The sequence below is a fragment of the Hypanus sabinus genome, chromosome 30 (genome assembly GCF_030144855.1).
Source record: "Hypanus sabinus isolate sHypSab1 chromosome 30, sHypSab1.hap1, whole genome shotgun sequence".
In the NCBI taxonomy this organism is placed as follows: domain Eukaryota; kingdom Metazoa; phylum Chordata; class Chondrichthyes; order Myliobatiformes; family Dasyatidae; genus Hypanus; species Hypanus sabinus.
The window spans coordinates 12,537,809-12,552,885 of NC_082735.1; the positions used below are offsets into that span (position 1 = coordinate 12,537,809).

Sequence of the window (15,077 nt, forward strand, 5' to 3'; positions counted from 1 at the left end):
TATTGCCACCTCTTTATCAAATGCTGATTTCACTCACTGCAAACGCTAAACACCGATTCACCAAAGTCGAAACCACCTCACACTTGACCAGTTTTTCGCCATATCCCATTTACCACAACTTCCCAAGCCGTCAGTTAAATTTCCATTCACTCTGCCCCATTTTTCTAATGCGTTCTGGCCTTTTCAAGCAATCCTGTTGTGACACACTTTATGGAACCGTTTCGAGAATGTATTTATTCTAGATCTACTGGATTCTCTTTATATATTCGATTGAAAAACCTCAATTAGACAAAACCTAGTTGCTTTTAAGAGGTGGGAACCCTTGAAATATCTTTAAATATTTACAGTTCATGTACCGAGAATCTTCAACATGAGTGTGACATAATTTTACTCTTTTTGCAACCGTGATCTTCATTTAAACTGAGTCCGACTCATATATTTTCCATTTAATCCGCGTGAAGTGTTGCAGTTTTCTAATGTTTGTATTAAACTGTGAAATGACAGTTTTCCCAACTCATTTTTTTTTTGTTATTTGAAGATTGCATGGTGTAAATTAGCTGGATAGAATTAAATTCAACAGCTTGAATGCAAAGCGGTTAACAGCAATCATAATAATAATTATTATCAATTTGTGCTCCTGGGGTGGCTAAAATCACTACGAAAGGGGCGAGCCCGGCTGTCAAACATCCCACACCCCCCTGTGAATTATTGGCCGGGTAAGCTAGAGGCCCCGCCTTAATTAACAAAGAGGGCTGTATCATTGGAGAATATGGTGTCAATCAAAGTTTCAATGGCCTCGGCGACCGCCTTCTTTAGGTTACAATTGGCCAAAAGAGCTGCCAATCCGGTCCCGACGCCTTTTCTCCGGGGCGCCAGGCATCCACCTGGGTTGATGATATGGGAGCAGAAGCCGGAATATAATAAAAGATAGGATCAAGGAAGGAGAGAGGGGTAACTGTGGCGATCCCGAGTTACCAGCATCAAGTGCAGCAAGTCGTTAGACTGGCGGGAGCTGGCGGTGGAGACAAGAGTCCGGGCAAGAATTTAGAATGACTTTTGTGTGGAGCGCTCGCCTGCGCTTCAGCCGGCTGGTCCTGCTCAACTTTCTCCTGCACAGTGGCCGCAGCGCCGCGAACGAAGGTGAGCGACCGGCCGGGAGTGCGGACAGAGGGGAGGGGAAGACGAGGAAAGAGCGGGCGGAGGTGGCAGGGCTGGAAAAGCGGCGGGACCTGTTCCCTCTGCAGGTCGCCCAGGTTAGACACTCACTTACCTGTCCAGGCAGAGTGTGAGAGGGTGCGAGTTCGCGGGGCTCCGCGGCAGAGGGGGTCCGAATGTTCAGTGTCAAGTCAAGTCGGTGCGGTCCTAGATTCGACAGAGGGAGAGGGAGAGGGAGAGGGAGAGGGAGAGAGAGAGTGAGAGAGGGAGAGGGAGAGGGGGAGAGAGAGAGAGAGAGAGAGAGAGAGAGAGAGAGAGAGAGAGAGAGAGAGAGAGAGAGAGAGAGAGAGAGAGAGAGAGGGGGGGAGAGAGAGAGAGAGACGAGAGAGAGAGAGAGAGAGATGTACATTGTGGTATGCGTGTGAGTGTCAATTTTGTCTGAGAGGACGAGAGAGAATAGTCCGTTTATAGGTTTGTGGGTGAATGGTGTGTATGCAAGCGTGCAATTTTGATTTTGTGCGAGAGAATAAGAGAGGACGAATCTTGTGAATTTGTGTATGTTTGCGTGTGTGAGAATGATGTTTCTCTGTTAGAGAGTGAATGGTATGTTTGTGTGTGAGAGCGAATGGAGTGGGATGCGCGCGTGTGTGAGAGAGGGAGTTGATGGTGTATACTGTGAGAAGACAGTGTGTATAATATGTGCGTGAGAGAGGATGAATGGTCTGTGCAGCCTGTGAGAGAGAGGGAGTGTGGGGATGGCATTGTGTTTGAGATGGGGAATGAAAGGTGTGAGAGAGAGAGAATGAATGGCGTGTATAGTCTGTGCCAGAGAGGAGAATGCACGGTGCAAACAGTGCAGTGTGTAAGAGAGAGTGAATGAATGGGGTGTACTGTGAGTATGGAAGCAAGAAGAATGCATAGCGTGTGCAGTGTGTGGAATTAGAGTCAATTACAAGGTTTATTTTTCTCAATCTTTAGAAAAATAAATGCCGGTCAGATGGGGACTAGAGTTGCTTAGAAGACATTCTCTTAGCATATATAGAGTGAAACTTTTTGGATTTCTGAATACTCCAATTAACTGCTAGTCAGAATCCAGCCTGGACAGAAGTGCACCTGACAAAGCTTCTTGGCTTGCTCTCTTCCAACATGCTCATTTCCACAGATCGCTTTATATCGTAGGCAAGAGTCTTTTTTTTTACACACACACACCGTCCAAGAATTGTACCGCTATCTGTGTTGGCTTGCTGGAATATTTTCAGTTTGTAAAATAAAACTGAGAAAAAGATGGACAGAGGTGCGATGGTCGGGTAGGTGGTAATGAGAAGGATTATATCGGAAACTTCACCTGTCTCTTTCCGGTCAGAGGTTACCTTGTATCCTGTCAAAAGCAACGTGATGTAAATAAGTTGTCCTTTGTCTCTGAACTCCCATTATAATTGAGTCATGACAGATGAACAGGTGAGAAGGGAAACGTTAGTCGTTTTTTTCCCCTCTCTGCAGCTTACGTACCAGTTTTTTTTTATCAATATAACGGTTTCTTTAACAATTCTCATTACTCTGCAACGCGAGCGAGACCTCCCTCACAAAGGCAGATGCCCTGTCGATTCGGTACTTTATTAATACGTCATATTCTGAATAGAGTTGCTGATTTTGCCCGACATCTCTGTGATGTTCGGGCTAATCTTTCGTCCCATGGCGATTAGAAGCTGTCATTTAAAATAGCCGGCGATCAGTCCAGACAAGGCACGGAAAGAGGAACGGCCCCGAAGATTGCTGCCGGGGACGCTCCAGGAACAATCGGCGAAAGAGGTTCCAGAGCGGTCCAGACGCCGCTTTTCCCAACGAAACCAGAAAACGCTGGAAATGCTCAGCGGGTCAGGCAGCATCCGTGGGTCATCAACCTGAAATGTTAACCGTGTTTTATTTTTCTCTGCCGCTGCTGCCTATCCTGCTAAATATTTCCAACGTATCCTATTTCTTTCAGGTTTCCAATATCAGCAGTTTTGTTCTAAATGTCCCTCACTGTCTTTCAAAGATAATTTTCTATTCATTATTATTATTGAAGTGCAGGATAGGCTGCTGAGGTTGCCAGGAAATAACGACTTGAGAAAGAGGGAGGAAAGTGGGTTACCTTCAGATCTTGGTTGTTGCTGCAGACAACCTGTAAGACTCATTTTCTTGTCTGGATCTTACAGTTGGAAGAATACCCTGTGAAACACAACATAAACTTATCCCAGTTTAGCCTCCCATCGCGCGGTTCACATTTGATGCTACTGGCTGTGTTTCTGACTTGCACCTTCTGAAAATTTGAAGAACCTCATTCCAGGCTACATTTCTGCACAGATGCCAGGAGAAGATTATGCTCCTAACTTGTAAGAAGGCCACAACCTAGTTGTGGGGTTTGGAGTCTTGCATGCCTCAATGATCTGGAGGTCGACATTGGCTGGAGTCGGGACCTTGTGCTCTTGGTGTGGTCACCCATGCCAAACAGGTCAAAGGGTAGAGGCCAGACTGAGAGTGGTTCACTGGTCCATCAGGTTCAGGAGCTCCGTTCGGGGCTAACGATGCTGACTGGTCAGAAAAAAAGCAATTGTTACAGAAACAGCAATGAAAAATTCTTCTATCCAGAAAGAGATGAGGACCTTCATTGCTGACCTAACACCAGCAGTGAAATGAGCAGTAAGTACAAAGTGTTAGATATGCTGGTCAAGATATAGATGCTTTATCATAAAAAAGGTGAGTTCTATCATCTCTTCAGGTGTCACAGATAATCAACATCTAGTAGATCTGACCATCACACATTTCCATAGCTTCAGCTATACACTACAGACACGTGTTGAGTTGTATCTGTGCCAGGAAAGGAACTGTCAATGTTTTGGGTCAAAACCCTGTATTACAACTGCAACATTGTGGCTTGTTGCAGAGTTTCGAAGCAAAGCATCAAAAATTCCTTTCCTGCCACAGACATTGCCTGACACAATGAATTCCTCCAACATCTTGTTGCTCAATATTCCAGCATCTGCAGTCTCTGGTGTCTTCTGCAGCTCTATAGTTTGACTGTAGGAGAACAGGAACGTTTTGAAGGTAGTGTAAGCTGGTGGCATGGAGATACCCAGCCTGCATTTTAAGGTACACAGGAGTCTTTGCACTAGAATACCCACTGCCCCAGACATATCTGTGAGTTTGCACTCACAGCCATGTGCAGAAGCTTTGATACTCTAATGCCACCTGCTCAACTTAGTTACCAGTCTCCAGCTGTGGGTTATGTTCTTTCCATTAGGAATCGGTTGATTTTTCCATCAGCTCCTAACAATCTTTAACTATGAAACAAAGAGAAAATACTCTTCCATATTTAGTTTCATGTTCACTTTCAATGATCTGCCAAAATATAAATACAGTTATGAAATGTTTCATCACTATGGTATTAATGTTAGATTAATATTGGCCAGACTTTACCCACTATTATTGCACCTTAAATTGTAGACAGGGCGTTTGTTCTTTACTGCACAAGATCCTCTTCCATCTTGCTTTGTTGGTTCACCTTCATGGCAAATCCACCTGCCTCTTCAACATATCTTTATTTGGATGAGTAAAGTAGCAGTGTGCATGTGGTGACCACTGTCTGGGATAATAAGTTTTCTTCTGAATACTTTATCACATTTATTAGTGATCATCTGTTTTTATGTTATCCCCACCATGAGCAACATCACTACTGGATTTACCTTATCCAACACATTATTATCTTGTAGACATTTCTTAGAAGTAAATGACCAAGCATGAAAGTTATAACCTCTCTGACTTCATGTTACTGGAGAGCAAACACAGATAGATCGCATTACTCCTTGTTTCTGTTGACATTATTACTCTATAATAATCTCTCTACTTTCGACCAGATGGTCTTAATAGACCTTAAATCTCCGCTGATTCATATTCACATTTATTCGGTTCCTGATGGGTTGATGCTGGCTGATCCTTACAACCCAATGGCTGCCTTGCCTTGCTTGCAGCTTCCTTCTAAATATACACAACACTTACTCTGAATCATTATTCTGAGCTTTGCATCTGTGATATTTACTCATTGTTCCAATAATGTGTTCCTTTATCCCATCAGGCAGTGTTTATACAAATTGTCAGCTCTGCTTGCATAGTTTATTTTCATATGAAATTTATATCTTCCTTCAATCTTGTATTTTAAGCTGTTTGCTCTTTGCAAGTAATTACAGTGAATAAATGATACATAACCCGCTGGACTATTGTCATTATGTCATCACCAGTAATGCTTCTGAGCTGGGCATTTTTCTAAACCCAATTTTTCTGCCATTTCCACATCCATAAACAAATCAACAGAGAGAGAGAGAGAGAGAGAGAGAGAGAGGTTACTCTGAATTCTCATTCAGTGTTGGAGATCGCTGGGCAGGTACTGTTACTGAATCAAAAGATCAGGCTTTCACATTCCATGCCAGGAATGTGAATATTAAATCTCATGAATTCATATGTAGTGTCACTTATTGGACAAATATTAAGCCTGGTATTTGAGTGAATGTAAATTTTCCCAGTGCAATACTCAAAGAAGAGCAGCAACCTGAAATCCTTTATTTTCTTAATGTATGTGTTTATTGTATCTCTATAGGTCACTGATCAGTGAGCATGCTGAGATTCCCACTTAGTCACTATGCTTAAAGTACCTCATTAGCTATTAGATCCATTGAAAGGTCCTGAAGTTTCTCAATAGCTGCTTTGGACGTAATCAAAATCCAATATTCAGTTAAATGTTATTATTCAAGGCAGAAATGAAATAAATAATTGAAATATGACCTACGTCATGTCTCTGGTGACCTAGGTTTGATCCTGACCTTTAGTGCTGTCTGTGCAGTGTTGTACCTTCTCCCTGTGATGTGTGAGCGTCCCCTGGGTGTTACTCCCACATCTCAAAGACGGACAGTTTAATGGAGCACCACTATTCTGGGTAGAGTTAAGTGAATCAGAGTGAAGTTGTGAAACGCAAGAGGGAATGGGTTGCGGGGAATAGATTAGATTAGATTAGATTCAACTTTATTGTCATTGTGCCGAGTACAGATACAAAGCTAATGAAATGCAGTTAGCATCTAACCAGAAATGCAAAGAATAGTGTTATTTACAAAATAACTGTGAATAAAAAGTAAGTGCTACAACACACAAATATTAAAGTACTGAGACAGTACAATACGGGTGCAATACTGCTTAGCGCTGTGATGTGAGGTTCAGCAGGGTCACAGCCTCAGGGAAGAAGCTCTTCCTGTACCTGCTGGTGTGGGAGTGGAGGCTCTTGTGCTGCCTACTGGATGGGAGGAGAGTAAAAAGTCCATGGTTAGGGTGAGATGCATCCTTGATAATGCATTTCACCCTGCCCAGGCTGTGTTTATGGTAGATGTTCTCAATGATGGGAAATTGGGTGCTGATAATCCACTGGGCAATTTTCACCACATGCTGGAGTGCTCTGTGGTCCGATACAGGACAATTGCCATAGCACACTGAGATGCAGTTGGTGAGTCTGCTCTCAATGATACAGCGGTAAAAGTCTGTCAGTATCCTGGGACAGAGGTGAGCTTTCTTGATGCTCCGCAGGAAATAAAAGCGCCGTTGCACCTTTTTGATCAGGATGGAGGAGTTCAGGACCTGGTGAGATCATCGGAAATGTGGACACCAAGGAATTTGAAGCTTGATACACGCTCCACTACAGCTCTGTTGATGTAGATGGGGACGTGAGTGTGGCTCCTAGCATGCCTGAAGTCCACAATGATCTCCTTGTATTGATACTAATACTGATGGGCATACTGTAAGAGCCAGTGCTGAGTTGATGGGCAGAATAGCCTCCTTCTACATTTGAATGGGATTTCAAAACAATCCCTGTGACAGGTGAAAGAGATACTTAAAACACAGGAAGAGGACATTCAGCCAATCTGGCCCATGCCTTCTCTCAGCAGCAAATCCCATCAATCCCTTTCACCCAATCAATTTCCCTGTAGTTTGTGAATTTATTTTCTTTTACATGTGTGTAAACTCCTCTTGGCTTCCCAATCGTATTTCTCGGAGTTTGGGTTCCTGTGTTTGGAGTGTGTTTTGATGGACATCAGTACAAGAGGGCAAGAGTATAACTACATTATAAATCCCGCTGACATATTCAGCCGATGCCCTGATGAGTGCGGGCTCATTCAGTGTAAATCATGGCAGTGTTATCTGATTCCTAGTAATGGTGGTTCACACTGATCTGTGCCAGAGTATTACTTATGCTGCTGTATATCTCTGGTGGAATGTTTTTGGCCTTGATCTTTACCAAGGTTACTTGGGAAATTAACTCGTTGAGGGCAAGAAAGGTCACACTTAGCTTAACACCTTCAACTGAGCATTCTGTCAGAAGTGACAGGCAAGCTTGCATAATGGTCAAGGGATGATAAACTGTAATTGGGGTTCTTCCAATGGCAGAGAGTTTTCAGCCGTGGTCTGCAGGATGAAAATAAGAATCGTGCCATTCTTAAATTGCTCTGTAACATAGGGATATTTAATGAATGTGCGTAATCCAGTTTGCAACATAACGCACATGAAATTGCTGCAGATGTTGCAAACCTGAATTTCAAGCAGGCGGTTGAAAGCATGCAGCAAGTCAGCAAGCGTTAGGGGGAGGAAAGATTCATGGCCAATGGTGGACAAATACTGCTCACTCTTCACTGCCTTTGCCCACAGACTCTCCGTGGAACTTCCATCCACATTTCACCAAAGCACCTGTCCTCTCCTACAGGGCAAAAGAAACACAGTGACTGCATCCCTCTTAACCGACAAATCCTTTTAGATAATGCAGCGTGCAGAAAATATTAGTTAGAATATTTAACTCTGGTGTTAAATTGGTGATCAAAAATGTAAGAGAGGAAAAGATGTGATTGAAGTAGAGAAGAGGCAGACAGATGGTTAAATCTTCAACAGAAATTTGTCTGAAGGTACAATATTCTTATAAACTTAATTTTCCTGTGCAGGGGAGGTGGGCCATCATTTTTAGCATGCGGCTATAAGTTTTTTTCCAGAATAAATGGACAAGCACCAAGATTTTCTGCTGGTTAACTAATCCAGTTTCATGCCCTTCCTATATTTGAATGTTGAATCTGTGTATGCGAGCTCATGAAAGAGTTTGGCAAACTGAATATCAAACCTCCCAATTTCCTTGCTTAGCTGTTCAATTTCATTCATCAGAAGGTACTGCACGATTAATTCTTCGGTGACAGTAAGGGCTGATTGTCTTGCGGTTGTTGCAACTGCAAAATGCAGTCTGGCATTCTCGCAGGATGACCTTTTTTTATCAAAACCATCAGGCAGACACTGTGCCATGGTGCTAGCGGGCGTATAATTGCCCTCCTACCCTCTGTCAGTGCCAGTTTGCTGTCAGATGCTCCGTGAGGTGCGAGAGTGAATTGGCAGCTGGCTGTCTTTCAGCCACCACGGCAAAGATTGAGCAAAGTGACAGTGTGAGGAGATTTCTGTCTCAACTGATGCTGCAGTATGCCATGTCATTACACTGCCCTCAGGAGACATTTAAATGCACATTAAAGTCACAAGTTCTAGCATTTTATTTTGCCACATGGTGGAGGACAGCAGCTTTAACTTTATCGTGACTTTCAATTGAATACTTAAAGATTAATTCTGTAAATTTGACTAACAGAATTTTTAGGAAACCTCTCATAATCATAAAAGGTACATAGCGGAAGTTTTAAGATTCTAAATTATGTTCATTTTGCTACAGATTAGTTTGCACCATTGAGAGCGTCCTGACAAGCTGCATCACCATCTGGTATGGGAGCAGCTGAGCATCAAACTGGAGGTCCCTGCAAAGGGGTGTGAGAATGGCTGGGAGGATCATAGGGGCTCTCTACCACCCACTGGAGAATTTTATCAGAAGCGTTGCATACACAAGGCCATTAGTATTATCAAGAATGCTATACATCCATTCATCATCCTCTTTGACTGTCTACCATCAGGCAGGAGATGCTGATGGTAAGAGTCAAGTTGGGAAACAGTTTCCTCCTTCAGGGCATAAGGCTTCTGAACTCCCTGCCACATCGTATTCAAAATGTCACTGGTTAATCTGTTATGTACTTTACAATATTTAATTTATGCTCTTTACTTTGTTTATTTATGTGTAATTCATCTGTAGGTTTTATCCTTACTTTCCCAAATTATTGTGTGTTATGTGTACTACTGTGCTTTACACCCTGGTTCGGAGAAACAATGTCTCATTTAACAGTATACATGTAAGTAGTCAAATACGATGAACTTGACAAAAGGAAAATATATGCTTTAAGCACTGTGTTGAAGAGTTCATGATCAAGTTTATCTAAAAAAAAATTAAAATACTACTTTAGATTGTTAATTAAATGCACCGATTTAAATTGTAAAATAAAAACATGAGCTGAGTGTGATTCTGTCTCACAGAACCCCAAGTAACTTATCAAAGCAATCACCTTGCATCATGGTTTGTCAGACGTCAATCTATCACCTCAGACTTCAGTATTCAATTTAAAATGTAGATTGAAAATAAATGCTCATTCAGACAGCATGTTATGAAACGAAGGCATTGCCACAGTTCATTAGGTTGTATTGATAGTGGACTCTTGAATGAGGTTGCTTTGTGGATTTATTAGGATGTAATTTCTGCCATCCTTGCACTGCAGTAATCCCGCCAGGAACGTTAGCATAAAATTAACTCAAGTGCGAGGCGGTGCCCTTCTTTGTTTGGAAAGGTACGATGATCAGGTAGAATCCACTTGAACCACGTGGCCTGAATTACTTCTGAGGGTTGTCACCACATCCTGAGCTGTTGTCATCCATGAGGTCACGGTTTAGAACTCCATATTATTTTACCGTGGACTCTGTGTACTCAGGTGTAGTTGACTATTTAATCACCGGCTGCTTCAAAATTATTTCCTTGGTAAGAGTTCCCATTCTTCACTACACCGTTCAAGAGGAGAAAGGGCAGCGAGACAATAAAATCGATCTGTTTTTTTTAACTCTTCGCCAGCACACACGCGTCCCCCATTTGGATTTGAAAACAAAGTCTGGTTTGACTGTGGCTGCAGATGGAGTAAAGCTGAGGATTATTCAAAGCCTTGGGTTAGATACTGGTGACCAGACCTTTATTGCTTGTTATTGAGCAGTGAGATAGTCTCAAGGGCCTGAACTGCCTGTCACTGTTCATATGTTGAATTGCAAGAGGGATTGTTAAAATTTATTTTATATTAGAGATCCAGTGCAGAACAGTCTCACCTATTTAAGCCTAGCCTAGTTGAGGGACAATTTATAATGACCAATTAACCTACTAAATGCTATGTCTTCGGACTGTGGGAGAAATCCCACCAGTTCACAGGATGTACAAAGTCCTTACAGAGGATGCCAGAACTGAACTCTGAACTCTGACGCCCCTGAGCTGTAAACACGCCCTCTGACTGCTATTCTAATAATGCCACATTCCCCGTGCTCCTTAGGAAATGTGCTTATTCCATATGGCTACCACTGCCTGGAGTACAATTCCACACGCTTGCTTTATAGTCGTCTGTTTGTTGTTACTGATGGCCTGTGCACGTGTGTTTGTTTTTGGGCCTGATTTCGGCTGAATGCAGAATGCTTGTGTAACCAACCAACTGTTCTTTAATAAATCAAGGAATTAATTACTTAATTCAGAATTAATCTGTGCAATATCTTTCCATAAGTGCTGCTTGAAAGAACCTGATCTTCCAATTGAGAATTGTGATCCATTCTGGGTTGAGAGACATATTAAATGATACAGCAGTAAGCAGGAGGCTGTCGGGAGTTGCTGACTCCCGTTAAGGAAGTCTAGTTCCAAGGTGGGTCCACTCAGAGCAATAGGTGTTGTTACGTTACATTGCAGAGCCCTAGGGTGATTCACATAACTGCCATGAGGCATTTCCACTGGGGGTCATGCCATTGTGAAAAAGTTTTGATTCCCTATGCAGAGAAGGAAGGTCAGGAAGGGAAAAGCTGCCTGTTGCATCATGAACTGCAGGGCATTACTGTGGTAATTCAAGATTCCACTCATCTTGTACCTTCCCGGACAAACTCTGCAGAAGTTATAGTCACTTTGTGGTTTTGGTTCTGCCATTCACATCTCTCCTGTTACTCAGCCGAGGCTGCACGTGACCACTTCCCAGGTCTCTCAGCTCCTTTTCATCACACTCTCTTCAACTCTCTTCTCAGATCCACTACAACCCAGAGATCCTTCTGTCTGAGAACTCTGTTCTGATGTCCTACCCCACCACGCTCCACGGGCATGCTGAATGCCCACCCATTCTATCATTTCCTGCCAGTCTATACAACAGAATCAAAGCCAATTATCACTGCTTTTCCATTTCCTTTGTCTTCCATGAGAGGCATTGTTAACTTTTGAAGTTCAATGTGTTTCACAAATATGATGAAAAGAAAAGCTTCTCCGAGCTTTCTCCGACTCCTTCCCTTCATTTTGCTCATTGATCCCTGTCTGACTGGTTGCATCCATCACCCCTCTCTTTCTTTATTGGCTGATTTACGTCATCATCAGCCAGTCAGCTGTGCCAATTTCCAGCCCATACCCTGTAAGAGCCAAGCCTCTTTACAAAACAGAGCTGCTTCTTGTATTCTCCATCATGGATCAGACCTCTGACCTCTGCATAAGCTCACCTAGCAGCTTCAACTTTTCGGTCTCTATCTCCACACTTGTTGACTTCAGTCTTCAACCTTCTGGCTTTTACCTCCAGACTCGCTGACCTCTGGATGACAACCTTTGACCTCCTTTCTGGTCCTCACTGACCTCTCGGTATCAAATCCAGGGCTCACTGATCAAGGTACTTTGAACTTTGGGCCTTGATCCCAGGACTCACCAATCATGGTTTTGAGATTCAACTTCCAAGCTCACACAGACTGGCAAACCTGATGACTCCTGCCCCACTTACCGATCTTTCTCCCAGGACTCTACAGCCTGGAGACCACTGGCCTCCTAAGCTCCTGCCTACCCCGTATTTGGGATCACTGACCTTTGACCACAGAGGACTGCAACCTGGACCCCAAACACAAGCTCTTGGCCCCTACGCTGCCCCTGACCTCTCACTCTCCTCATCCCTGTCCCAAAAGTCTAACCTGACCCCTAACTCCCTGCGCTCCAAAATCATCCCTACGAACCTAAATATCAACTGTCTGAGTCACAACCTCAGCGGCCATCACAGCTCAGTGCCATCTTGTCCTCTGGGATTTTAACACAATCCCATTTCATATTCATCATGAACAGCCAACGCTTCTGCATCTCAGTTCCCCACCAGGACAGCACGAGCCTTTATTTCTTCCTTGACTTGGGTCTGAACCTGTCCAGTTCTCTTCCCCCACCCTCCTCTGCCACCATCCCTTCTCTTCACCACTGCTTCTTGTCATTGCTACCCCTGCTCTTCAGAACCCTTCTTCACCCTCTCTTCCTTCTCCAGCAGACTAAGCATGACCTCACATTGATCTGCTTCTCCTTTCACTGATTTTTATTACTTTGCCTTCTCATCCTTTAATTTTGCCCGCCTTCCACCCAATCCCAGCTTCCTTTTACTTCCTCCGTTCCCTCCTTTCTCTGACCTTTAAACACATTTGTTATCTCCAGTTTTCCCAGTTCAGGCATCAGATCAGAGAGTTGAATGATAATTTCGTCTCTGCCTAACATGAGTATTCCCAGTGTATTTTTTTGTATTTCTCTGGGTTACCAGTAACAAAGGTATTTTCAATATGTGCACTCCAGAAAGAGCACTGAGAGAAGTTAAATTTGAGTACTCAGGCCACTTGAGCACTTTCACCTGCCTTTAAATTCATCAAGATAATCTTGGTAGGGCTTTTGAAATATGGTCCTTTTGTTTTTTTTTGAAAGACAGTTGTAGAGCAGAAGTTTTCTGGCGTGGATAGTAGCTTCTGGAAATTAGGGAAACTGAACCTATCAGATCTGCGTAATCTAAAATTCAGCTTAAGGGCTATCTAACTCCATGGCTGGTGGGGTTTGAAAGGGCAATGATGGGGCCATCCTCTTGAAACCTGGGGGCATAAACTGTCAAATATAATAGCACTTGTCCCAAAAAGGCTGCTGAGTCTGGATCAATTAAACCTTTAAACAGAACTCTTACATGGCAAGAAGAAGAAGAGATATGGAGCAAGCAAAGATGGTCCAGATGAAGTGTGGAAGGAGAAATGGCATTAACAGTTTATATAAACAAATTTTAGAATGTTTGTAAAAAATACATTCTAGTTAGGATCCCCTGACCACTTTGTGTAGCAAATTGAAGCATTTTCAGAATGTGTTTTTAACTGAGGTCAACCAGCATAATCTGGTATGCTCGAGTTATGAAAGAAACATGTGTGGCACCTTTATAATGAAATTATCTATTGTGGCACCACCTAAAGGAGCAATAAGTATTGCAGGCATAGTTGCTAAATGTATTTTAAATATCCTAAGTGTTAAACTGGAAGCTGCTCTCTGTGGAATGATAGAAGGGTAAGAATGTAATGGATGTCATTATGCAGAACTACAATAAATTCAGTTGATGCATTGGCTTAGTTGAAATGTTAGTATTTGTGAGTTGGCAGATTAACTTGAGCTACCCTATTCCTTTGAAACATTAAACAAGAAATGCCTTCAATGGTATCTCCATTGTGCCAAGGGAGGATTTTTTCTGATAGTACCAGTTAGCAGAAGATGCAAGAAATGCCAGACTGTTTGTCACATAACAGTAACGTCCAGGACATAACATGTCGGTCAAGCTGCTCAAGTACAGTATTGCGTGGGTAAATTGGGGTATGGAATTCAGCAACCAAACCTCTGATTACTCAGCTCGGGATCAGAATCAAGTTTATTAACACTGAGCCGTGTCGTGAAATGTGTTGTTTGTTGAAAGCGGTAAAGTGCAAGACATAAAATGTAGTATAAATTTGCAATATGTATACCGTATGTATGGTGCAAAAAAGAGGAAAAATAGTGAGATTGTGTTCAATATCTGTTCAGAGATCTGATGGTGTGTGTATTCAGGACCGTGTACTTCCTCTCTGGTAGTAATCAGAGAAGTAATCATCTGAAGGGTAGTAATCAGATAGTAGTAATCATCTGAAGGGTAGTAATCAGATAGTAGTAATGTAATGGATTACCCATTGTTAATTACTTGCTTATAATAACAGCCCCCTCACAAAGCAAACATTAATTCCTCGTACATGGATATTCTTAAATGTGTGTAGTTGGGTTATCTTGCCTTTAAGGTGCAGATAAAGATTTTTAAATATGTTCTCCCTCTCTGTTGTTGCCGCGGGTCATTTTCTGCTTTCCCACAAATGATGGGCTGAATGGGGCAAAAGGATTTTCAAGGACCGGAATCAAATAGAAAGTCACAGATGTTGGAAATCTAAAGGTGGGGGAACTCCAGAATGGGAAGTCGATGAATTAGCATGCAGAAGAGTTAACACGATGGAACAGATTCACGACTGATTCCCATGTGATCGCTGTTTCTCCTTTTAGGTTTTAACTGCTTTTGCACCTTTCTCCTGTCTCCTCCCTCACTCTGTCGTAAGTCTGCACTGATTTAATATCGGCTTCATTTTAAGCTGAATCTGGCAGAAATGGAAATTCTGGTTCTGTCCAACATTCTGCTGGGAACAAGCTGGTGGTGGGTATCTAGTTCCACAGCTGACATAAGAAGGAGAAGATGTGTTTCTGAATCCAATCTGTTTTGTGCAAAAGTAGGAGATTTTTGGTGGGACACAATGACAATGAGCTTCAAAAGGCTTTTCAGTGTACAGGAAGCAAGCTTACCTAGTACTTACTTAGCAAACACGAGGAAATCTGCAGATGCTGGAAATTCGAACAACACATGCAAAATGCTGGTGGAACACAGCAG

The 15,077-nt window shown here is 42.7% G+C and overlaps 1 protein-coding gene across 12 annotated transcripts in view; it reads left to right on the forward strand.

Moving 5' to 3' along the window:
• Positions 1-876: 876 nt before the first annotated feature.
• The window catches only part of LOC132383416 (ephrin type-A receptor 7-like), a 693,221-nt gene continuing 679,020 nt past the window's right edge, over positions 877-15,077 (forward strand). For all 12 annotated transcript variants that reach the window (XR_009508677.1, XR_009508678.1, XM_059954340.1 and 9 more), the window contains exon 1: positions 877-1,140. Coding sequence is in view for 10 of the 12 variants with exons in the window: in XM_059954340.1 (XP_059810323.1) it covers positions 1,050-1,140 (91 nt within the window). In the remaining 2 variants the exon portion in view is untranslated. The remainder of the gene's footprint in view (positions 1,141-15,077) is intronic.